This window comes from Podarcis bocagei (genome assembly GCF_964188305.1).
Source record: "Podarcis bocagei genome assembly, chromosome: 8".
Classification (NCBI taxonomy): Eukaryota; Metazoa; Chordata; class Lepidosauria; order Squamata; family Lacertidae; genus Podarcis; species Podarcis bocagei.
The window spans coordinates 13895877-13922003 of record NC_138133.1 but is presented as its reverse complement, the minus strand read 5'-3'; the positions used below and the strand labels follow the sequence as shown (position 1 = coordinate 13922003).

At 45.0% G+C, this 26127-nt stretch overlaps 1 protein-coding gene across 7 annotated transcripts in view; it reads right to left on the bottom strand.

The window, feature by feature from the left end:
• Nucleotides 1–26127, bottom strand: part of TRIO (trio Rho guanine nucleotide exchange factor) — a 284165-nt gene that overhangs the window by 135736 nt on the left and 122302 nt on the right. For all 7 annotated transcript variants that reach the window (XM_081206103.1, XM_081206102.1, XM_081206097.1 and 4 more), the window contains exons 9-14: nucleotides 19169–19399; nucleotides 13840–13962; nucleotides 12047–12238; nucleotides 5488–5657; nucleotides 3767–3941; nucleotides 1782–1977 (exon numbers count right to left, since the gene is read on the bottom strand). In XM_081206103.1, the coding sequence (XP_081062229.1) occupies nucleotides 1782–1977; nucleotides 3767–3941; nucleotides 5488–5657; nucleotides 12047–12238; nucleotides 13840–13962; nucleotides 19169–19399 (1087 nt within the window). The remainder of the gene's footprint in view (nucleotides 1–1781; nucleotides 1978–3766; nucleotides 3942–5487; nucleotides 5658–12046; nucleotides 12239–13839; nucleotides 13963–19168; nucleotides 19400–26127) is intronic.

Below are 26127 nucleotides of genomic sequence, written 5' to 3'. Positions count from 1 at the left end.
CCATGGCTCCGAAAGCCAGCGGGGAAAAGCGACGGACGCGTGTGCATGCGCATGGGTATGTGCGCTCTTGCGCGCAGGCGATCTGGCCCACCAGCGGAAAAGTTTGCCGACCCAATATATAAAGTTCTACCTTGGAAGTCGAACGGAATCCATTCTGGAAGTCCGTTCGACTTGCAAAACGTTTGAAAACCAAATCGTGGTTTCTCATTGGCTGCAGGACGCTCCTCAGATCACCAGCAGACCACAAGCTTCATTCAGATTGTCCACAGTGTGTCCATGCATTTGTGGCCAAAGACAGCAGACAACACATCCATTGTGTTAAATGTTCGTATTTATTTTTAGCTGCATTTTTACTGTTCTTTTGTTTGTTATATTCTATTTGAAATCGACGGAATTTAAATTTAAAATTAATTTAATTTTAATTGCCATATTTCCAGAAGTAAATCTCCGGACACAAAAAGTTGCTGAGCTTTTTTGGGGGAAATTTCAAAAATCCAGACATTTTGCCGATTCCCCCCCCCCCCCCCCGCCATGCTAATTCTGTCCTGGACAGCCCTGAAAATATAAAAGTGCAATTAAAAATCACACAGCAAAAGATTGAGCATCATTTCAATCTTTTTCTGCTGGAGACACTCAAATACATCAGCTTTGCTATTAACCACCATTATTTTAAACAGAGAGACGACTTGACTTCTGGTCTTGGTGCTTGTAAGCAATACTCCCCTTGGTTTTTGCCTTGGTTTTTGGTCCTTTGTGCCTATGACTAACCAGCTGATACCACAAAACCAAAAAGGGTCTCTTAAGTGCCCAAAATATTTTATTACTGTCTGACATGAAATTCTTTCCTTAGGGTCAATCTTGCCTTTCAGAACTCTGCAAAAATATACTACTGTAGGCTTCTCTTTTGCCAACAGCAAACCACAAGAAGAAATGTCAGACTGCTTTTGAATGCGGGGGGGGGGGTGTTTAAGGGAAATAGGATACATCCAAAAGGCATTTGTTAAAACATACGAGGTCCTTTAAAAAGCAGCAGCAGGGTGTGCTTAAGCTATTGGATTCAGCAAAGGGTACAATGGATCATGGGGACATGGGTGGCACTGTGGGTTAAAGCACAGAGCCTAGGACTTGCTGATCATGAAGGTCGGCGGTTCGAATCCCCGTGACAGGGTGAGCTCCTGTTGCTCGGTCCCTGCTCCTGCAAACCTAGCTTTTCGAAAGCATGTCAAAGTGCAAGTAGATAAATAGGTACCACTCTGGTGAGAAGGTAAATGGCGTTTCCGTGCGCTGCTCTGGTTCACCAGAAGCAGCCTAGTCATGCTGGCCACATGACCCGGAAGCTGTCTGCAGACAAATGCCGGCTCCCTCGGCCTATAGAGTGAGATGAGCACCGCAACCCCAGAGTTGGTCATGACTGGACCTAATGGTCAGGGGTCCCCTTTACCCCCTTACAATGGATCATATCCTCTGTGCTTACAGTTTCAAGATTACATTAGTTAACGTTTTCGCCAGGAACCAATTCAGGGCAGAGCTTAGTAGCCGAAACCGCTCAGCTGAAAAGCCCTGACCATGTCTGTCTATATTTAAAAATAGAGTATGTGTTAATCCATAATGAAATGTATTTTAATAAAAGTAAATAATAGGTATGTTTTCTCCTCTAATGTGTCCTAATTCTCAGAGATTCTTTCAGTTCAAGTGTCAGTGGAGCCCTAGGTGCCCTAAATCAACTTAGATAATCTCTATAAATCCATTAACCTGGTTAAGGTGGGGCGCATGCATCTTACCAGAAGCCTGCACTTCATTGACGTACTGCAGGAGATCCTGCCCTTGGTGGATGACATCAAAGGTCAGGTTATTCATGGTCAAAGCTTTGTCCGCATGGTGCTGGAGCCTCTGCTCAGCAATGGTGAGATCCTCGGTGTCAAAATCGTTCATCTGCTGCGAGAGCTCGTCGTTCCAGGACTCAAGGTCTGAAATGATCTAAAACGGGAGAAGTTGAAGAAGAAGAAAACACTGAGCACATGAGTAAGAACAACAAAGGCCGTGGCTATCCAGTGGAACTCAAAAGGCATCAGAGGATCAATCACTTGGTTTAAAAAGTAACAAAGCAGTCTGCTCTCCAAGAACAAGTTTGTTTTTTGTAACACCTTGGCGGTGGGGATCAAGAGACCTAAGGAACCCACATGAGAATCTCAGGTACACTGGAGAGATGCAAACATTGTGGACAACGAATGCCTTGAGAACAGGAGACCATCATCGTGAGATGTAGGAAGTCACTAATAATAACAAGCCGTTGTCCTTTTCCAAGCACGTTTGACAGGAGTTGGTAGCCATGGTATGTGGTATGCCAAAGACAATGGGAATTGTAGCCAAAGAAGCCTAGATATCAGACCAAGATTATTAGATGGGAGGTTCTTGTTTCATGTGCAGGTCTAGTTAACAAGACTAAGGTCGCAATGTTGTGAATGGGGTTGATGGGTCAACAAGAAGCTTTTAGACTTTAGGTAACATTTTGGTACAGGAGAAACTGTATTGGAAAAGGTGGGATCTCCTTGAACTGGAACCAGACTGCTGGCACTAAAAGATTGTAAGAGACATTTTGAACTTCACTTCCGAGGGAAAGACAAGTTCCACGGAGCACCCAGATTGGACAGTTTAAAGGACAAGGGCTGATTACAAGCTGACAAATGAAAACCAGACCTGAAATCTATATAAGCCATCTTTCTCAAAGAGGCTATTCATAAACTCATGACTTTAGTTTGCAGTCAATGTTTGGAGGAGGACGGAGGCATTCATTTGTATGTTCAACAGCTGGCTGGAACACAAATCAAGGGATACGAACTGAAGAACAGAAGCAGAATCGGTGGGCAACACTGATATCGGATGGAGGAAGAAAGACTTCACACTCGCCTCAGCTGAAGTTTTAAAATGGATTTAATGGGAAGCATTGAGTATGTGATTGGGGATCATCTGCTCAGAGGTTTTTAGCAGGGGGAATTAGAATAAGTCCTATTATCTGATTACTTATGTAAACCCTCAAAATGTATTTCCTATTGTTAAGTTTTTACCCCTATTTTCAGTAGTACATTTTGTTTTATTTTATTGCTATGGCTAGTGGCTGATGCAAATAAAGATTCTTCTAATCTAGGTAAGTCACAGTTTTTGAACATGGATTGTGAAAGAGGGACTGAACTAAAACCAGTTTAAAAATGGGTGCTGCACAATGCATGGCATTAAAGGTTTTGTGCTTGCAATTTAAAACGATAGAATGAAGAACTGCCAATGTCTGTGGAGCTTTCCAAAACTAAAACATATGGAGCATCAGAAGCATTTAAGCAGACACAAATATATTGATACTTAAGGGACTGACGTACACAGGAGAAAGGAGCAGATAACTAACAAAGCAACCTGTAAGGAGTACTTATATTTTTTCTCTCTCTGTGGTCTCAACAAATATATTCATTCATTCACACCACATTCCTGAAAAACAGGTAGGGGATGGCTGTAAATTCAGACTCCTTGACAGCAAAATAGATTGAACTTTCCCAGGGCTATAACTGTCTGCATTAGCACTGAGATTACAATCCTTAAGTACCCAGTCCTGTCTCTTTCTGTGGGGGGGTTAAAGGAAACCAAATCAATCAGAGGAAACAACAACAGCTTCATATTTTTGCTCTTCTAGTGAAAAACCCCATTTTAAACCCAGCCCACCCTTCAGGCGAGAAAGGAGAAAAAAACCACAACATTTCTGCGGAAATTGAAGGCTCACATCAATGGCGTCTCTCTCAAATATCCGCAGCTGTAAGAAGAGCTCCAGTTTTATTTTGCGCTCCTGAAACAGCTCCTCCATCTGTGACTGGGCCTCATCCAGCTGCTGAAGGACCGTCTCTATGTGATTGATGGAGCTGTTGTGGGGGGTCTTGTTACTTGAGATGGCAGAATCCCTATTAAAAAAGGGGGGAGAAAAACTTGTAAGTAGGAAAACAGGACCTGAAAGGAAACATGTGTACGTGAATAGTAGTCTACACTGCCCTTCTTGTCCTGCGAGAGTCAAAGGGGAAGAGCCAGTCCTTGCCACTGGTTTTCAAAGTCTCTTCCCTCAGGAAACCCGTTCCACATCTCCTCAAGGGCTGAGGAATCATAGCTTGGGTGTCTAGCACAGGATTCTTCAGAACACTCACAGGATTCTTCAGCGCCACAACTATGACGTAATGAATTGAGCAGAACGGAAGGAGGGAGGTGGATTGGGGTACAAAATTTGGGGCTCTCACAGGGTGCCGCTGGAATTTGAAAGTCTGTCCCTAAAGGCAGGGTGGGCACAGGGTCTGTCAATTTGCATTTCTTAATGCAGAAAGTACAGTGGTACCTCGTGCTGCGTAACATCCAGGTTATGAAATCTTCGGGTTACGGTCGCAGCAAACTCAGAAGTGTATACTTCCGGGTTTTGCCATGCGCATGGGCAGAAGTGCTCTGCACACACAGAAATGCTCAATCACACTGCGAGCATGTGCACAAAAGCGCCTCCGGTTACGAAGTTTTCGAGATATGGCTGGGCCTCCGGAACAGATCCCGTTCGTAACTGGAGGTACCACTGTATTGATCAGACGTGAAGAGATCTTTCCTATTCTAATTACAGTAGTACCTCGTTTTGCGACTGGGATCCGTTCCGGAGCCCCAGACGCTGGCCGAAAAGGATGCTGGACAAAGTACCGCGTCTGCGCACACGGGCGGAGCAGTTTGCGCTTCTGCGCATGCGGCGAACCCAGAAGTAACCCATTCCGGTACTTCCGGGTTTGCCACGTATGTTCAATGGAACAGGCGCTCGACGAAGTGGATGCTAGAAGAGGTACCACTGTAATTCAAGAGGGTTCTGCAAGCTTCTCTGTGTGAAAGAAACAAGCAGAAGGTGCATGATGTTTGGGTTATTCCTTCAGAGAAGCTGAGTACAGGTGGCTTAAACTGGTTCTCTTATCTCTTTTTGTCAAGGTCATGCTGACTATAAAAGTAAGGCCAGAAGAAGCCTGTGTTTCACTTTTTCTTTCTATCTCTCTTGCTTTTGGTGTGGTGTTCTGTACATAGTATGCTTAGTGTTTAGGTTTTAGACTTATTATGTTATTGTAAGTTTAAGTTAAGTATGCTACAACTGGATTTCTTATGGACAGTGCCAATCCTGAATGTGATGGATTTGTGGCCATTATGCTCATCTGCCTTCAGTAGCAGTAAAGCTCTGCTGGATGAAATTTTAATTGCCTCTGGGAATCCTGCAGTGTGTTTAAGGTTTTACTCTGCTAACTATATGCTGGAATCTGCTCTGGATCAATGCTGAGGTTACCAGAGCATAGACAACAGTAGTTAGGCTTTCGCTGTCCAGATAGGGACGCAGCTGGGCCACCAGCCGAAGCAGACAGAAGGCATTCGGTTGCACGTTACAGAAGGAAAGGCACAGAACACAACACAGGGCTGCTCTTTCCAGGGAAGGCAACCTCTTACCTCAGCTGCTGTATCAGATCCTCGCCTTCCTTGATGACGTTCACCGTCACCTGAAGCGTAGTCTGCTGCTGCTGCCCAAACCTTTTGATCAGCTCCTGCACGGCCTCCACCGACTCCGCGTAGACATCGTCCAGCAGTTCCTTCTGCAGCTCTTCCAGCCACGTCCAGAGCTGCGGGAGGAAGAAGAAAAATCAGCAAAGAACGAAGCCCCACGGGCTGCTTGAAGAAAACAAACCGGGAAACAAATTGGGTTTCCCAGCCCCCCTTTGCCATTTTCCTGCTGGCAGTTTACGGAAAATTGGTTGCGATGTGAATATAATGCTACTTAGCATTTATACAGCCCCCAAGTATTATTCAGTCTGTGCCGCAGATGGGAGAGGAGCGTTAGGGGGAAACAGCAGCTCTCCTCCAGTCACCCAGTGAGTCTTCAGGAAAAGCTGAGATTTAAAACTGGAAACTCCTTGCTCACAGCTGGTAGAGAATAGTGGCTCCGAGTGTGAGCCAGATAAAGTCCCCAGTTCAAGTCTCACCTCAGTCTGAACACATTAGGGAGCCTTAGGCAAGCCATTGCTTTTCAATTCCAGCTCCCCACCCTCCACCTGCAATATTCAGATAGTGTTACTTATATTACTGTGTTTCTGAGGCTGTAAAGATTCTGAGCTATTCTTAATTAACTAAATTTGCATGCTGCCCTTGCTGAGAGAGCATGCTACCAGTTTGTAAAATCGTGTAACCGAATACTTTGCACAATACCTCCATCTCTTTTCAGGAATCAAAGCACCAGAAGCAATTTGAATTTAAAGCAATTTAAGATTCATTTCAGAGTTGCTTCCCCTACCTCAATGTTCAAGAGTTTGATATAAAGAATCTGAGAGCGGACACTTGTTCCATGTGGCAGTCTTGCGCCCTGACTATTCTGACGTTGCAAAAGTGCTGTGTCATTTCTGGTTTTCCATTTGCATCTTTAGCGTAAAGCAAAAGGGGAGCAATGTCACCAAAAAAGCGGATTGAGAAACAGACCGCTTTGTGTTTGGCACAACACTGTTTCTCTAAGTGCTAAAAACCCTTCTGATTGTACAGCTGTAAAATCACACGAGATTCGTTGCATGCGAGTGACACAAACACAGAAAATGTGGCAAGAAAAGCAAACGATAAATTTGTATTAGCTTTCTGCAGTGAAGTCTCATTTCTCAAGACTGCGAAAGCTTCAGACTTTTTTGGAACATGCCTTCTAATCCTCATCTAATGCCAGTAAAGGCCTCTATTCTTCCAATCTAGTCTGGACTTCTGCAGAAAATCAGGAGGAAGACACTTGCACCAATGACCGAGGAAGAAGTTGACATGGCTTTCTAAACTCTACAGGCAGTTTGACACAAAAAGTATTTGAACGCGCATTTCACAAGACACCGAGGAGTGTGGTGTACTAAGCACCACAAAAAAAAATAAAAAATTAAGGCACTTATGGGTCCATCGCTGAAATCTTCCACAAAGAGTTGACAGAGTTGATTTGTTCCCTGCGCTTTGGCACCGCTGCGCAAACACCTGGCCAGCTCTTGTTCCAGCATTTCCCATTGGAGGAAAGGAAGTTATTTAAATGCACATTTGTACGGCTGACAGTCAAAAAGTTATGAGCGCAGACACATGCAGACATTACTCAAAGCACCTTTTGAACAACCTCCCGCCTCGACTTTGCGTTACTCGGGGAATGTTGATAAGCGGCACTCTGGGAAACGGCTGAAGGTTTTCTGCCATTAATTCCTGCCCTGGGATTTCCATCTAAGCAACTGTTGCTGTAAACAAGACTCCTTTTCCTACTCATCTTGCTCAGACTCCTTTTCCTACTCATCTTGCTCAAGACAGAGTCTCTCACCCAGCTCCTAACTACAGGCACAAGGCAGAGCCAGACCCGTTGCAAGATGCTCAGTTCACGATCCATTTGAGCACTGAAGCTGAAAGAATAACAACCCACAAAAGGTCAGGGGTTTTTTCTTTGGGTTTAAATCGGTTTGTGAGCCTGCTCGCAAAAATGCTTTGAACTTTTGCCTCTAGGTTATGATTTTGGGCCACTGAGCATTCAACGAATATCAGTAGGAGGTTACTTGTGAAGTTAAGTTCACCTTCCACATCTGAGGCGAGGAATTAGGGGCCTGGTCGATATGAACACCCCAAGAAACACAGATCTGTGAACGTTTGGGAATAGCACCCAGTATTAATCTGGTTGTTCCCAATGTGCAGGACTGGCCCACCCATGAGGCAAACTGAGGAAACTGCCTCAGGCGGCAGAATCCAAGGGCCGTCTCTGCTGGAGGAGACGCAGCTACAGCAGCTTCCAGGTTCTGGCAAGACCTCAGGGAGAATCCTGTGAAATTTCACAAAGTCCTCACACAGCCTTACTGAGGCGCTAGTAAAATATTAAGTTGTGCTGAGCTGATGTAAGGCGTGTGAACTCGTTTGAGTAACTATAGTGGCAAGGGGAGGGTGGGTGGCACACAAACAGGGTGGTACCGTCTCGTTTCGCCTCAGGCGGCAAAAACAGGATGGGCTGCCCTCACCAACGTGGGAAGGTCCGTGTGCGATTCCCACTTGCACGTGCAAATGGATTCCATTGATAATATCCAAGGTTGGTGCATAGAAATCACCGTCTCCTGCAATCAGCAAGGTACAAAGTGCCATCTTTCCCAATGACACCACAGGGTGCCATCACTTTTCTTGAAACACCTGGTCATGGCACAAAACCATCTTACCTCGGGATAAATATGCTTCAGGATAAGTATTTTCGGGTTGCGCTCCGCGGCGACCTGGAAGTAACAGAGCACGTTACTTCCGGGTTTCGCTGCTTACGTATGCGCAGACGGTAAAAATGACGTCACGCACATGCGCGGAAGTGGCGAAATGTGACCCGTGCATGTGCAGACGCGTCTTATGTTCTGTTCAGGATGCGAACTGGGCTCCAGAATGGATCCCGTTCGCATCCCGAAGTACCACTGTATTGCAATCAAGAAGGAAGAATAATTCCACGATAGTTACTCAAACCCAGTTCACACGCCTTGCCTCAGCTCAGCACAACTTAATATGCACAGAACCCTAGAATTGTAGAGTTGGAAGGGACCCTGAGGGTCATCTAGGCCAACCCCCTGCAACACAGGAATCTCAGCTAAAGCATCCATGACAGGTCTCTGCTCGAAAACCTCCAATGAGAGTCCACCACCTTCTAAATGAGTCTGCTCCATGTCAAACTGCTCCCACCATCAGAAAGCTCTTCCTGATGCTCGTTCAGAATCTCCTCTCCTGCAACTTGAATCCATCTGTTCAGGTTCTTCCCTCCAGAGCAGGAGAAAACAAGCTTGTTCTATCTTCCATGTGACAGCCCTTAAGATATTTGAAAATGGTTATCATATCCTCCTCTCAGGCTTATTTATCAACCACACCTGTATCCCATTTCTCTTCCATAAAGCTCAAAGCAGCACTGGGTTGCCCCCTACTGCCAACGATCACCTTGAAGGTCAGTGGCGTAGCGTGGGTTGTCAGCACCCGGGGCAAGGCAAGTAATTTGCGCCCCCTAACCCGTGGATTTGCGCCCCCTAACCCTAACCCCCAGATGTTGAGCCCGGTGCGGCCGGCCCCCCCTGCACCCCCCACGCTACGCCACTGTTGAAGGTTAGGCTGAGACAGACTAATTGGTCCCAGATCCCCTTGTGGACTTGATGGCTGAACTGAGATTCAAACCTAAGCTTCCCTGATCCACCTCCAATATACTCATTCCGGTTATCACAGGGGTTGCTAAAAACAGCACCAGGAATTCACATTAAATTACAGCTGCACTGTTGGTAGGTTAGATAGAATATTTCCTTAACACACCATGGAATATTGCCATAACTAAGACAAGGAATAGATGCGGAGAAATTGGAAGGGGCAGGTTTGAAGCCAGGGTATTATTTCTCTGCACTGGGGGAAAGCTAGGCACCATTCCAATACATCTGCGCTGGCTTCCCAACGTTTATGAATCACATCTAATTGTATCCTCCATCAAAGCCACTTCCGATTTTTACTCAAGTAGTACATCTTAAGGCTTTATTTAAGATCCTTCTGGCAGGTGACCTTCATCATGGCACGAGCGCCTTTCAATCAATGCTTTCTTGCCAGAATTGTTTGCAAACCCTTTCAGAACCAAAGAACAACTTATGTCTTAGAACAAACACTAACAGATATGGACACAGGCAGACACCTAATTTGAGTTGCCACTGAAACCCAGCTTTTCCTCTCCCAAGTTTGCAGGAAGGCATGGGCACATCTATGTACAGTGGTACCTTTGGTTACGAACTTAATTAGTTCCGGAGGTCCGTACTTAACCTGAAACTGCTTGTAACATGAGGCGCGCTTTCGCTAATGGCGCCTCTCGCTGCCGCCGCACAACTTCTGCTCGCGTCCCAGGGCAAAGTTCACAACCGGGAGCATCTACTTCCAGGTTAGGGGAGCTCGTAACCCAAAGCATTCGCAAGGAGGACGGTACGTAACACGAGGTTTCACTGTACACACATGCTGCATGCATGTGAATGCACACATGCCCCAAAACAGCCTAAATGGACACCATAAAACCAAATTCAACTGAACATTTCCTCCGCTACAAACAACGGAGAAACCTTCCCACCTCAAAGTGGAGATTGCCATTTGCAAATAATGGAAAGATAGACACTTTCTGGGGCAAACAAATCGAGCAATGCTACACCGAGATCATAAAAGCCATTCTGATTCAGAGCCAAGCTTGCTGTTTGCGTGTTACATCCAGAGTAAGGGTGAGTACACGACAGACAGGAAGTTGCTATGTAATGAGGTAAGAGAAAGTAGCTTCAAGTGCCAAGGGGAAGCATTTGAACTTCGAAAATGGCCTAATTTGCAGCTCAGAGGCACGAGAGAGCAATGGGAACAATGATTTTGTTCCTGGAAAAAGGGAAACTACATTTTTCTCAATACAGTAAACCTTATGATTAAGGCTGCTGAAAACAACTGACTTTGGAGTTTAAGAACACAAAGCAAGATTTTCACCTATGTGGGGGCCAGCTCTGCTATTAGGCAGAGTGAGGCAGCTACCACATGCCTTGCCTTGTGCCTCCAAAACTAGCCTGCTTTCCAAGGTATGGCAGGGTGGGGGGATGTTTTTCTGTCACCAACAATGAAGTAACATTCAACTGTCAGTCCAGTTGACTTCTGCACATGGAATGAGGGCATTCTTGGCCTTCACCTCAGGCAAAAAGAAAATGTATTGGGTCAGCCCTGCACTGAAGATTCATACTCTATGCAGAAGATGAGCAGATATATGCTACAAACTTAATGGCATGGCTTCAAACTGCCTCAAGCAATGGTAGGTTTTATGAGCTTGCTGAGAACGGTTTTCTTCCTTAAAATATCTTCAGGCCGCTTTTCGGGGTGAATGCCCACACAAAGAAGCTGACAAATACATAATGGATAAAACAAAACACAAACGCTAAGAGCCTGAGTGCTTCTGACAACGAGCTGAAAATCCTGGTCAGGCAGGAATTGCGAAAAGCGCCAGGCCCTTCCTCTGCTGAGAGCCTGCTCTTCTTCCTGACACACTTGTAATCAGAGATCAGAACTGTGGAAGCAGATTCAGAACCTGGCTTCAAATCTTAGTTAAAAGGTAACCCTGTGTCAGGGAACTGCCATCAGTGCCGGAGGGAGAGAGCAAAATCCAGAGGGATTCCAGAGAGCGTCCCGGGATTGGGAGAGGCAGCCCATCTTCTGGGGAAGAGAACCTGCGTAGCACCAGTGGAGAAGGGGGGCAGATGGGGGAAGCGGCGAGGCGGTCCCATGACTCCTTGCTGGGGACCAGCGGGGAGAGTAGGGGTTCTCCGCTGCCTACGCCCTCCTTGCGCAGGAGGCTTTCGCGCAGAGAGAGTAGGAGGAGACTAGGCGTCAAAGAGCTTCTTTGCTGGAAGAAGTTTAAGAAACGCCCACTGACGGATTCTGCCAGCGATTGAGACAGCCACGGGTGAGTGGCTGTCCGGACAGAAAAGGTTCACTCAGGCAACCCAGCCAGGTGTTTGCACCGGCTTACGCACGAGCAACCCCTAGAAGCATTACACCCTGGTTAAGGATGGCAAAAGATATTGGGAGCCACCGGAGGGAAACGATTGCAGTTCCACAACTCCCAATCTTCTGCGTGATCAGTTTGTTCATTTTTAACTGTTGATGGTTTTGCTTGTAGGTTGCATTTAGACTTGTTTTTAGGTCGCATATTTGTCGTATTTTGCACCGTCTCAACTTTGTCCAGGCCGCCCTGTGTACTTTTGCAGAAATGTGGGATATAATTTCATAATAAATAAAAATAACGAGTCCCCTAGCTCCGGGAAATATGACTTAGGCCCAGGGAAAGCATTAGCTTGCCAAAGCGCACAGTCAGAAGACGAGGTCCGCCAGAGGACAGTTTGCAAGGACTCCATCAAATCTGAAGTCATCCTTGCCCAAGCCAGTTTGAAACTGGCTTACATTAAACTACGGTCCCAGAACTATCATTAACGTATACACTTTGCTGCTTACTTACCTCTTTAACGTGAGTGTGAAAAGACACGGACATGTCCAAGAGAATCTTGCGTTGCTCTACACGCCGAACAAAATCTTGAATCCGGTCTTCCAACTGGTGTGCCGCCTGATAAATCTCTTCGGGGTCACACTCTCCTGTCTGCGCCAGCTGCTCAGCTGCTTCTAGTAACTTGTCTGCATTGGTGTATGTATTCTACAGAAAAACCAGGGCAAGGGTTATTACAAAAGGGAAATTTCTGCAGGGATTTACCGTATTTTTCCATCTATAAGATGCCCCCATGTATAAGACACCCCCTATTTTGGGGGACTCTGATTTAAGAAAATAGTGGGAGAGATATCCGTGTATAAGACGCCCCCAAATTTTTGACATTATTTTTTAGGGGGAAACCTAGTCTTATACATGGAAAAATATGGTAATCTCTACCATAATCTTACAACACATCCATAGGAAGAGATTCCCCCAAGTTTACCAAAAAAACAACAACCCACAAGTACCTGATCCACTGAAGTTTGTCATTTTCATAGCTAACTTTGTTCAGTTCCCCTAAATTTTTGTATCCAACGCATGGCACAGCCGTTCAACATTCAAAGAGCTCCTGGTTGCTGTTTCTATTTTTTATTCTACCCTGCTTGTTTTTATATTTTTTATTTATACTTTTTAATAGTGATAGTGTTTTATTCGGCTGACATGTTTATATTGCAACTTTAGGGATTGTAATCTATTACAGTCGTACCTTGGTTTTCGAACAGCTTAGTTCCCGAACGTTTTGGCTCCCAAATGCCGCAAAACCGGAAGCGACTTTTCCCGTTTGCGAACCATTTTTGGAAGCCGAATGTCCAATGGGGCTTCCGTGGCTTCCGATTGGCTGCAGGAGTTTCCTGCAGCCAATCAGAAGCCGCACTTTGGTTTCTGAACGTTTTGGAAGTAGAACGGACTTCTGGAACAGATTCTGTTCGACTTCCAAGGTACGACTGTATTATGAATTGTTAGTGTTTGCAATGTTGTGAGCTGCCTTGGGAGGGTCAGCTCTGAAAGGCGGCCTAGCAATTTGGAAAAATATGAAAATTCCTTCCAGTAGCACCTTAAAGACCAACTAAGTTAGTTCTTGGTATGAGCTTTCGTGTGCATGCACACTTCTTCAGATATGGTACACCAACAAATCTCTGCCGAGAACACAAGACACAGACCGGGGGCACAGAACTTAGAACCCACTGACAAGAGCTATTTCCAAACTGACGGGATGCCAATGGCACATAATCCTAGATGAATAGTTCTTCCACATCGCCACCATGAACATCAAGCATGAAAGAAAGGAACTCCAGAACTGGCCGAATTCCTGGCTGAATTCCAGTGCTTTATACTTGAAACACAAACAGTTCTGATTAAACTCAAAAGTAAAGCTCTGTCTTAATAAAGATGATCAGCGGCTTACAAATCTGTTTTTCGCTAGGTTGCTTGAGATGTCGTTAGCCGTAGCTTCCTGTTCAGGGAACTGCTTTTAATGGCTCCCAAACAAACCAGGATTCAGAAGCCAACTTTAAAATCATGGTCAGCTGCAACTTCTTGGTTTGAGGTGCAGTGGCTGGGGAACTGTGATGTACCGGCAGCTCAAAAAGTTCACAATGTGAACGCCATGCTGGTTCAGACAACGAATCGGAGTATCACCCAGCTCAGGGGACGATATATCAGCAAAAATTCCAAACTACTTGATTCCCCCCCCCCCAGGCTTGCAGTACATTATTTTACAAGCTGTTTTGACATGCTAAAATGAACATCTCATGGGTGAGTCCTACCTGTGCCACTTCTTCGAAGTCTTCATGGCGTTTCTGCAAGGCTCTGGCTCGATGCAACGATTTACCAACCCCTGTGTGTTTGCTAAGGAAAGCTTCTCCATGGTTTTCAATCCAATCCAGCACCTGCAAGAAAATATCAGCATGAAGGAATCCCAATTATATGCTTACAACGCAGCTCAAATGGCATCTACTGCTGCTGTAACGAACAGGGCAGATCAATTTAACCACAATCAAGTTCCAGGTTTATCTAAATTCCTTCTCCCCAAAATATCCCAAAAGACCAGGACAGGCAACATTTTGCGTATATAGATCTATATCCAAATCCAAATAAAAGCCAAGTAAAAATCAAATTAAAGCCTAGTGATTATTAAAACTCCGAACTCAGATTAATCTGCACATTAAAAAAAACCTGCTGCATAGAGGCTACATTAAAAACGATCTGCAAAGTGGTTGTCCACCACACAGATTTGTGGCAATTCTCTGGCTAAAGTCTGCAGTGACGTCAAAAAATAATAATCTCAAAACTCTACAGTGAGTCAACTGGCCATGCAAGAAGCTGCTGCAGACATGGACTCGGTATAATTCGGCAGCTGTATCGTGCACACTGGACCTCAGACTGCCAAGTCTCCAAAGGGAGAGATGCTCCTTGGAGGGTTTGAGAACCAAGCAAGCAAAATATTTCCTATGGGGTTAGGTGTCGCTTGAGCTGCTGAATCCAATGTTCTGGGCTGCCATTCCTCTAGTCCCCAGCCGGCACAGCCATAGTTTAAAACATCTGGAGGGCATGAGGTTGGCAATGGCTGATTTTTCCTAAGCTGCTTTGGGAGGATCTATGATCCTGAAAGGCAATATAAGAGGAACTTCAATCAATCAATCAATCAATCAATCAAATGTACTTTCCATAACTGAAAATCCTCCAAACATGCCAGGATTCACAATTACATAGAATCATAGAGCTGTAGAGTTGGAAGGGATCCAAGGGACATCTAGTCCAACCCCATGCAATACAGGAATCTCAGCTAAAGAATCCATGGCATATGGCCATCCAACCTCTGCTTGAAAATCTCCAAGGAAGGAGAGACCACAAACTCCCGGGGGAAGACTGTTCCGCTGCTGAACAGCTCTTACTGTCAGAAAGTTCTTCCTGACATTTACTGGGAATCCCCTTGCTTGTAACTTGAAGCCATGGGTTCAAGTCCTACCCTCCAGAGCAGGAGAAAACAAGTGGTGCCCTCTTTCATATGATGGCCCTTGAGATATTTGAAGATGGCGATCTTCTCTCAGCCTCCTCTTTTCCAGGCTAAACATACACAGCTCTTCAACTGTTCATCATAAGGCTTGGTTTCCAGACCCTTGATCATCTTGGTGCCCTCCTATGCACACGTTCCAGCTTGTCAACATCCTTCTTAAGTTGTGGTGCCCAGAATTGGACAGAGCATTCCAGGTGTGGCCTGACCAAGGCACATAGATGCTGCACAGAGTGAGAGCTGGATCTTTGTGAAGCAGCAAAAAGGCAACGGCACCATCGAGTACTAACTGCATAACTGCTAATTCATATAAAATGTCCATATTATTCCTAAGAGATCTCATAGCTTGTTGTTGTGGCCACCTACACTACATTCTACTGACATGATGCACTAATTGCCCTTCGAAACGTACACACAGTTTGTATACAGTGATGGCAAGGTGTAACAGGCCTTGCCAACAAATATCTCATGTGAACTAAATGTGCACCCTACAACATTCCCCAGAATCCTTTGCACACTCCAAGGTCTATATGCAAGGCCTGCTTGGCAGACAAGTTCATACAAAGCGTTCCCTGTAGGCGTCACATTTGAAAACCAGTGAAATTAAGTAGAACTGTCTCTTATCCTGAGACGTTGCTTTGCATGTCTAACCATCAAATGCAGGGCTTTAATTGTCTCATCGGGCAAGAATTCTGCTTTCAATGCACATTGGGCCCCAAAGTTTTTACTAATCAGAACCTACTCAGCAGCTAAACATTCTGGGTTCTGAAGCCAACAGACACATCACAATGCTATTGCAATTAAGACGGTAACAAAAGCAAGATGTTCCCCTACTCCACAAATTCTCTACAGATGCATCATACTGGCAGGCTCCAGTGCAACTAAAGAGCTCTTCCTTAAAAGCAAAGTTTAATTCAAGACCGTCCAAGTAATATTTTCAGGAATTGCATGTAACATTAAGAGCCAACTTCCACCCTGGAGTCTGCAAGCACAGCGAAGCCTCATTCATCAGACATTCCGCTTCTGCTTATATTAGTCAGAGATATTATACAGCCTTCGGGCAAACATTCATTCTACAGATTCTTCCCTGGTTGACTATAGCAAAAGCCTTGAGCATTAGCCAGAAGTTCAACCATTGTTCAAATTAGAGGGAAAAAGAGAGCACTGCAGGTCTGCGGAGGAGGAAGAATGAAGAACAAAGGAAGCAGTTCTGCGCAAAGGAAGAAAGGATGTCTTCAAACACTGCACTATAATTTTGAATCGAGCATGCGGTTTTCTATGACGGTTCAAAAAGACTAGTGCAAATGTAAATAAAGTACCTGGTCTCTTTACCATGGTTAAGAGGTCAGGAGTGTATGGAACAGCCATGCAGAAATTCTCCTCGTGCAGAAATTCCCACTGGCGTTTTAAATCACCGTTAAGGCTGCTGTTGGCGTTCTGACTAACCCTGGTTCTTTCTTAACCAGAATTTCCTAACCAGTCAACATCGTTAAGATATTAGTAGCAGGTCTCCCTGATCTGCCCCTAAATCCTTCCATCTAAGAATTCCCCATTGCTTCAAAAGAAACAGATGTAGTTTTTATGAGTGTGTATATATCCTTGCTATGAGCATTTTCAGCAGCTTCCTGAATTGGAACTTATATTTAGTTTTCTAAGCCACATTCGCTCTCCAACAACATGGAGCCAGATGACATCATTTGCTTAGGGACCAGGCAGCAGAAAAACCCATTGCGAAATAAAGCTTGTTCATCACGTACAATTTAAGTTTCAACTATTTTGTATACTGTTTCATGTTTTTTTTTACTTTACAGGTCCCTGGCTGTAGGATGAAAAGATACAGTGCTTGAAAGCTAGATCTGGAAGAACTTATCATCTCTGCTAAATCCTACATGCTGAGAAGATGCAACCTATTTGCAGTCAGTGAGAATGTAGCGCAAACCTGATTAAAATTTGGTGAGCTATCAGGCCAGATAAAAATTGATCAACGGGGCTGTGTGTGTGTGTGTGTGTGTGTGTGTGTGTGTGTGTGTGTAAGGAGGATATGAAACTCTCACACCTAGGGAATTCATGTAGGGTAGACATGGGAGCAGAAAAGTGGCAAAACATTACAACAGATGACGCTTTTGCCCAAACAGTGAAATCACTCTGGGTCTCTGCATTCCTCGGGAGGTCAATTTTTGATGGATTCAAAGCCACCCTAATTCATCTGATAGTCACTGATGCAGATGACAGGCAACCGCTGCTTTCAACAAACTGGTATGTGCAGATCAAATGATATGACAGCAGTGCCACTTTCAAAATTACACCTGTCAATTTTGTGACAAAATAAAACCGTTTCCTTTCCTCCTCTCCCCCCACCCCCCTTTTAATTCACCAGTAGGAAATGCAGGTGAGAATGTGGGAGAAGGGAATAGATACAGCATGGGCTCCTGATGTAAACGAAAGCCAGTGAGGCTTGGGGAAGGAACAAGGAAAGAAGGCATTTCAGGTTAGTGGGTCACCTTAGTCATTTTTATAATTGTCAGAGGCTGCATGGTGCCAACAAATGATCTTGGGGAATAGGTCCCTACAGGGATCTTTTGAAGCTGTCTGACAAGCATGGTAGGGGCTTCGCCTCCATACTCCACCGAGAGCCCCAGACATGCCTCACTTACTTTGAAGAGGCTGGAAGGTCCTGGGAGATTGGCTGGTAAGGAGAACGCAGTGACAGGTTTTCAAAGTCCTGCTTCTTCCTCTGTTAGTCCAGCTCTGGTTGCTGACGCGCAAGTCTTTTACTTAACAGTCAAACATGCCCTGTCCATGCCATCTATTATTTATTCCACTAACTTGTGTTGAGAGGTAGAGAGTTTCTACTGCCACCAGATCACCAAAAGCGAACAGAGGTGTGCTTCTGCGTGTGATCTCCCCCTTCACCCAAATGCAAGATCCCTGGCTTTTCTTTTGTCACCTGGCCGGGAATCAACTGCCACCTCACTGAAAGTTTAAGCTCAGTCCTTTAATATGCAAACTCCTTTTGGAAGACTCCCGGTTTCCTTCAACTGAGCGTGCTTGGAATTTTCCACACAAAATTTAGTTACTTGCTCTGAGAAAGGTTGAGGAGAGGAGGAACGCGAGGCCTTCTGTGGAAGCCAAGGTGTAAACTTGTTTTTACAATTTCCCTTAAATTTAAACCAAATCTGCCTTCATCATACATGCCTTGCTGCTGTACAACTCAGAAAGTATAGTATTCACGTGCATGTTCTGCAATATGAAAGTACAATGAGGATGCACAAGATTCTCAGGTTGTAGGCCTCTAAACACTCAGCCAGAATCGGCCGCCATTTTCTTTTCTGCACTAATGGCTTACTGTATAGAGAGTGCCAAATATCCTCATCCATCAACAGTGTGCAGTAATGTTCTCCTTTCTCAGCTGGAAATTTAAGATTTGTTATCAGCCTTGGTTTTCAATTTTAGCTTAGTTTTCAAGAAACTGTCAACAATCAGTTTAGGTAAAAGGTAAAGGACGCCTGGGCGGTTAAGTCCAGTCAAAGGCGACTATGGGGTTGTGGCGCTTATCTCGCTTTCAGGCTGAGGGAGCCGGCATTTGTCCACAGACAGCTTTCTGGATCATGTGGCCAGCATGACGAAACTGCTTCTGGTGCAAAGAGACACTGTGACGGAAACCAGAGTGCATGGAAACGTTATTTACCTTCCCGCCGCAGCAGTACCTATTTATCTACTTTCACTGGTGTGCTTTCAAACTGCTAGGCTGGCAGGAGCTGAGACAGAGCAACGGGAGCTCACCCCGTCACGGGGATTCGAACCACCGGCCTTCTGATCGGCAAGGCCAAGAGGCTCAGTGGTTTAGACCACAGCACCACCCACACCCCCAATAATCATTTTAATCGCATCTAGTGCCCTTGGCTAACTGAAAGGGGATCCGAAGCACACTGGCTGAGGACTCTAATTTCCCCCCAGTTCTCTTCTTTTCTTAGTCAAAGGCAACGTATAGGAAACGGGTGGTTTTGTCAAAAATAAAAATAAAAACCCCTTGCAAGCATCTGCAACAGAACATCTCCCGACCCTAGGAGCCATGAACTGACCTGCTGAACGTCCTGTTGGAAGACACACAGCTGAAGCCGCTGATGCAGGCGGACCTTTCGATGCTGCCAGATGTTCTCCAGCTGCCTCTGGTGATGAAGCACTTCGTGAATAACATCTAGGGCATGGTGCACCGCCTTGGAGTAGTTGGCGGAAGCGGTTAAGGAGTCTGAACTTCCAGGAGTCAAAGGCCGTTGCAGCTTGTCGAGCAGCGACTTCCCGTCTTGGCTCACCTGTTCAGCGAGACAAGAATTTAAGAGCTCACCTGCAGGCTACGCAAATTTCCAGGATGTGGCACTAGAATTTCACAGTCGCCTACCCATCTAACGAGGAAGGAGAATATCTCCACCTCAAGCACAGGAAGCATGGCATTACTTATTATGGCTGGAATTAAAAGGCGACTGTGTTCAAAGGAGGGGAGTACAGCTTTTCTCTTTCAGCCACAGTCCCATTCGCTACAATAAATTCTTCTTCCGGAGCAGGGGTGGAGAAACCTGTGACCAACCCTCCAGGTGATGCTGAACTACAATTCCCAACGAAGAGAGTTGTAGTTCAACAATGTATGGATGATGATAATAATAATAATAATAATAATAATAATAATAATAATAATAATAATAATAATAGTATCATCTTAGGACTCACTATATTTTTGTGATTGCAAGTTGCCCTAAATGTTGGATTTTAAAGCATTGCAATCCTGCTTGGGACAGGTAATATATTAAATAATAGTAGTAGTAACCAGCAGTCCTGTAATAGTAATAACAGGCAGCCTTGTTTAGGGAAGTTTTTAATGTTCAATGTTTTATCGCGGTTTTAATATTCTGTTGGGAGCCGCCCAGAATGGCTGGGGAAACCCAGGCAGGCGGGCGGGGTATAAATAAATAATAATAATAATTGTTGTTGTTACCACCACTGGTTCCCCATTCCTGCTCTCAAAGACCCCCCAAGCTGCAAGGGGTTGGGGGGAGGGAGAGAGACACACACAGAAACAAGGAAGGTCTGTGGAGTATGGGGCGGGGCACTGGGTTGTTTTTATTACGTATTTTGTGTTTTTATATTGTGATTTTATGTTGTAACCACCCTGAGACCTGTGAGTATAGGGAGGTATGCAAATTTAAGTAGCAGCAACAACATATGGTCACTTGAATCCAGTTGTATAAAAGCAGGCACCATTAACAACCCAGAACTTTTCAAACACAAATAGCTTTGTCACCTTACTTTTGCTGAATTTTTTTAAAAAACATTAATTGCAGGATTCCCCCCCCCCCCCTTTTACGGAACCCGAAATATGGTTATCACCCTACAGCGTTCATCTTACAAATGATTCCATAGATATTTTTAAATAACTTGTTAAAAGGTTATGGTCATATTTAATTACTCATCTACCATTGAAGTGGATCCAAAAGTAGAGGGGTGGGTGTGGATACAGTGGAAGAGTCAGGCCTTTTCTAAGACTCCTATTCCACTCACAATTCCCAGAGTTTCCTGGGGAGAGGGACCAATTGTTGAACCATTCTGGGAATTGTAGCTCTGTGAGAGGAACAGGCCTCTCCTAACAACTGTCAGGACCCTAAAAAAAACCCTACAGTTCCCATGATTCTTTGGGGGAAGCCAAAATTGTTCAAAGTCGTGCAATAATAGTGTTTTAAATCTACAGCGCAGAAGGGGCCTTAGTTTCAATAACTCAATACTTTACATTCAATACATAATATTTAAGGCTGAGGAGCAACAGGCAGGCTGCGGTTTAGATCACACAATTGTGGGAAAGTGCCATCATTGTCAAATAAATTTATTCGGCCAGTTGTTAGCTGTCATCAGATAGCTACACATTAGGCCAAGTGCAGCAAGCATTTCAGTGTGTTCCAGCTGTTGTATTATCGCTGAACTTTAGCATTAAATGGTAAACTCTCCAAATTGTCTTCATATGGTTAGAAGACAATTGGTTCTGACAAGTGCCACCACCAGCCGAACCCATACGAAGCACCGAAGCAGCTGCCTTTCTGCAAAATGAACCTGTATACGACAGGCGACCAAGCAAGCGGATGAGAAACAGCACACAAAAGATAGAGAGGGGGCACTAAAATGAGGCCTTCTAGCTGACGAACACCTCCCGAAAACAGAAGTTGCTACAGGCAGCTGGAGGCTTTTGACTACGTGGTGGGTTTTTAAGGCCTGGGCGTTAAGACATATTTGGCAATGAATGTCAAGAATCAAGACTGCCCCTCTCTCTGAATTTTGAAGCCATACAGGAACTGAGTCTGCTCTAAACTGATTTCACTGAAAAGTTTTATCAGCATCTAGCTTGACTAAATGAATGCATTTTGCTTAGCTAAGAATTCCAGCCTCATCGGGCTCAGTGCTTGCAGTGGCTTTGTCTGCAGAAGGACGGAAAGTCTTCAGTAAACCTGGTTCCTTTGCCCATCTATCTTCAAAGAACAGCCAAATATGAAGTATGACAGTGGTGGCAGCAGTAATTTTTCACTCAGTGATCAATCTGATGCTTGAGTGAACACATCTTTTACTTACAATTTATTAAAGTTTATTGAACACGAGGGAAAAAACATGGTTGCCTTAATCTTCATAGCTCCTTTTTACATTATGTAGAAATGGGGTCCAATTTCTTTCTCGCTTCACGCCAATGACAATAACTGACTCTGTACCCTGACAGTAGAAGCTTGCTTACTTCCCTCCCTCTTGCAACACATTCTAACAGATTAAAGAATTGGTTTTTCAACACAATGTTGGTATCTCTTGGGAGTTTTTGTTTTTAACTGGGGGAAAATCCTCCCAAATTAACATTACTGAAAGAGCAATGTCAAATAGCTGTTTAATACTGAGAGAAATTACAGTCATTTACTGGATAATAGCACTAAAAACTGTAGCTAGGTGATCTAAAGGTCTGAATGTTCATGCACAATAAAAAAGGTGTTAAGATACAGCGAATCATAGTCAAGAACAGGAGTAGGCAACCTAAGGCTGGGGGCCGGATGTGGCCCAATCGCCTTCTAAATCCGGCCCGCGGACGGTCCGGGAATCAGTGTGTTTTTACATGAGTAGAATGTGTCCTTTTATTTAAAATGCATCTCTGGGTTATTTGTGGGGCATAGGAATTTGCTCATTTCCCCCCTCAAAATATAGTCTGGTTCACCACATGGTCTGAGGGACGGTAAGACTAGCCCCCTGATGAAAAAAGTTGCTGACCCCTGGTCCAGAATATCTGAGGGCACCATGCTGTTGAAGGTGCAAGGAATGGCATGGGGAAGATGTGGATCATAGCATTCTCCCATGTTTAATTTTATTTTTTACATCCTCAGCCATCGTAATTGCCTCCTGCCTGCTGAAATGATATACAGTGATACCTCGGGTTACATACGCTTCAGGTTACACACGCTTCAGGTTACACACTCCGCTAACCCAGAAATAGTGCTTCAGGTTAAGAACTTTGCCTCAGGATAAGAACAGAAATCGGGCTCCGGCGCAGCAGCAGCGGGAGGCCCCATTAGCTAAAGTGGTGCTTCAGGTTAAGAACAGTTTCAGATTAAGTATGGACCTCCGGAACAAATTAAGTACTTAACCTGAGGTACCACTGTAGCCTGATTTGTGTAGGACTGCCAATTCAAAGTTTCACACCAGGGCTAATCGATGTCCTGTTAGAAGTAGGGAAACTGATAAAGAGTGCAGAGTCGGGTATTAGCGTATATCTGGAGCTCTTGCCCCTCTCAGATACAGAGGGAAAGTGTGCCTGATATTAATGAGGATAGTTAAGGTATGCCAGGGTTCACTGGCACCTGTGCATTTGTCAAAGCCTTCTCTCTCTTGGTTCATCTACTCTTGAAGGAAGCTAAATGATCAAGGGCATACTCAGAGTGCCAGCTCAATTAAGCACCTTGGTAGCACCTTTTTGCCCCCAATTACACACAATGTGCTACCCATTCCTAAGTTCAAGCCCATAGCAGCTGATGTGCTTTTGCTGCAGACACACAGAGAGATGGGATTAAAAAGCCCTTTGCCTGGGCCTGGGCTTGCGTAGGTGTGAATGAGTGGGCAGAGCTTACATTTCTGGCCTTTCTGCCAATGCAGAGTTGAAAAACAGTGTCCCCAATCCAGGTTAGCTGCTAACCAGCACATACGGCAACAAGTCGACACCACCACATTTCAGAAATATCCTGGGTTTTCGTTTGAAAACATTTTTAGAGACTTGACGCCTCCCACCTTTCACAAGACTCTCACTTTATTATTTTAAAGATGCTGCATGTGATATTTATCCAGCTAAAAAGCACAGCGTATCTGTTTTGCTTTTAAATATAAATTTAGCAGGCAGGAGATGTGGTGCACAATTAGTACAGATTTTATTTCGCCCCTTCATCTCTGCATTAAAAGGAACTGCAATAAAATAATGGCGGCTTCGGAGGTGAAAACTTTCCCTTCTAAGTGACTTTGCCTTAACGGTAAACTGATCAGCAGTCGCTTGGAGCTCTTAAGTGTTCTTCATCTGTCTTGTACACAGATGCCACCATTTTGCATTCGGCACTGAAATTCCAAGGATAGCACAGATGTTGGGTCCACTACTATAATTGGTTCATGGCTCTTGCCTCTGCTCTCTAAGACCACCCTCTCTATCTTGTGATTGGGGAAAACTGGATTGCCATACCTTGTGTGACTCAGTGCATCTGGAAAATCCCCTTTCCCTATGAGCGGTCAGATTCAAATTCACCTTTCGCCTCAGATAACCCTTCCCCCTCAGGAATCTAAGTCTTGAATTATTTGTCCCCAAGAGACCACATTGTTCAGTCCTCATGAGGGAAGATTGTTCCAACCCCAATCATCCTTGTAAACCTGAAGAAGCATCTCCAACCCAGTCGTTCAGTCCGGACACTGAGATCCAGCTCTGAGGGTTTTCTGGTTCCCTCACTGCAAGAAGCGAGACCACAGGAAATCAGGCAGAGGGCCTTCTTGGTAGTGGCGCCCGCCCTGTAGAACGCCCTCCCAGCAGATAAATACCGTATTTTTCACTCTATAAGACGCACCAGACCACAAGACGCACCTAGTTTTTGGAGGAGGAAAACAAGAGAATAAATATTCTGAATCTCAGAATCCAGAACAGCAAGAGGAATTGCTGTGCAGTGAAAGTAGCAATCCCTCTTGCTGTTCTGGCTTCTGGGATAGCTGCACAGCCTGCATTCGTTCCATAAGATGCACACACATTTCCCCTTACTTTTTAGGAGGGAAAAAGTGAGTCTTATAGAGCCAAAAGTACGGTAACTATACAACTTTAAAAAGGCATCTAAAGCCACCCCTGTCCAGGGAAGTTTTTAATGTTTGACGTTTTATTACGTTTTTATATCTGTTAGAAGCTGCCCAGTGTGGTTGGGGAAACCCAGTCAGATGAGTCGGGTACAAATAATAAAATTATCATTCTTAGTATCGCCCTTCCATTGCCTCTCCAATCCTGCTCCCTCGCCTCATCTCTCTTCGTCGTTTTTCCCCGCATTAGTCAGGAACCTTAAAGGGACACAAAGCTACATACTCTCCTTGAGGAAACTTTTATTCTTTTGTAACTGTATTGGGTAGGTTTCTCAATAAACTTCATTACTTACTCGGGGCAACAACCCACTTGTCAGAGTTGGCCCACTGGGGACATAAGTTTTCCACACTCTTGCCCTAGAGCATCTTCTTGCTGTGAAAGCTTACTACAGAGAACTGCTTCTTGGACGCCAACTGCTGGAAACCCCCACATGTAGCCGATGACACACAGCACATTTATGTAATGAAATTATAGCACAGCGGTGATTTCATCTCTGGCACTAGGGGTGAAGGAACTAGGGGTGAAGGAAAAGCAACTGGTTCACCCAAAAGGCTGGGATTTTGAGGGCCAGGTTCAAGTAAGTAGTTCCCACTAAAGCAGTGGGGTTTTCTTCCCTCTTCTGCCACCCCAACTTGTTTTAGGGGGTCAGGAGGACCCCCAGAATATAACATAGGGCGGTGAGGTCAATAAGAAATGCTTGTATTGAAGGAACGTATGTTTATTCAGTGCAGGCTTCCTCAAACTCGGCCCTCCAGATGTTTTGAGACTACAATTCCCATCATGCCTGACCACTGGTCCTGCTAGTGAGGGATCATGGGAGTTGTAGGCCGAAAACATCTGGAGGGCTGAGGTTGAGGAAGCCTGATTTAGTGCAACACTGAATTCCTTCCTGCGTCTCCATCATTTGACTCCAGCAGAGAAAAAGTGGCCACGGGGCTCATTTAAGGTGTTGGCTGCCTCTTCTAGAGGGGGGGAAATGACTTCAGTTTGTATCAACACGCACTGTTAGAAGAAGTGTCCTTTTTCCTCTCTGCCAAGATAGCTCCGAGTCAAAGGTGCAGCGTTCGTGTTTCAGCTACAGATGGCAACGACTGACTGAGCAAAACCAGGGATTATTTTTGGTGCGCCTTCAGATGCCAATTCTCTCCCTACTCTTCAAAGCCTCCAGGAGTTCTGGGATCGGGAGCAGATTGCAAACTCCCACCTAACTCCCTTCGCTGCATGAAGATAGTAATGTGAGATTTATAACTCACAAGGAGCAAGGAGCTAAGACAAAATTAAGGAGGCAGTAAATGGGCTGGGGTTGAGGAAGGCCAAGGCCCACCCTCCTTCAGGTTTAGGTGCATTTTTTGCTTTTGGAGAACAGGTGGCGTCATGATGGGCCGTTATCCCACAAGAATGTGAGATGTCACATTTGTATTTACACACAATCTGATTGACACTTCATAAACAGAAACTGCTTTTCTCCTGCTCTGAATCTCTTGGGTATAAGGGTGGATGTTAAAGTAAAGGTAAAGGGACCCCTGACCATTAGGTCCAGTCGTGGCTGACTCTGGGGTTGCGGCACTCATCTCGCTTTATTGGCCGAGGGAGCCGGCTGGTCATGTGGCCAGCATGACTAAGCCGCTTCTGGTGAACCAGAGCAGCGCATGG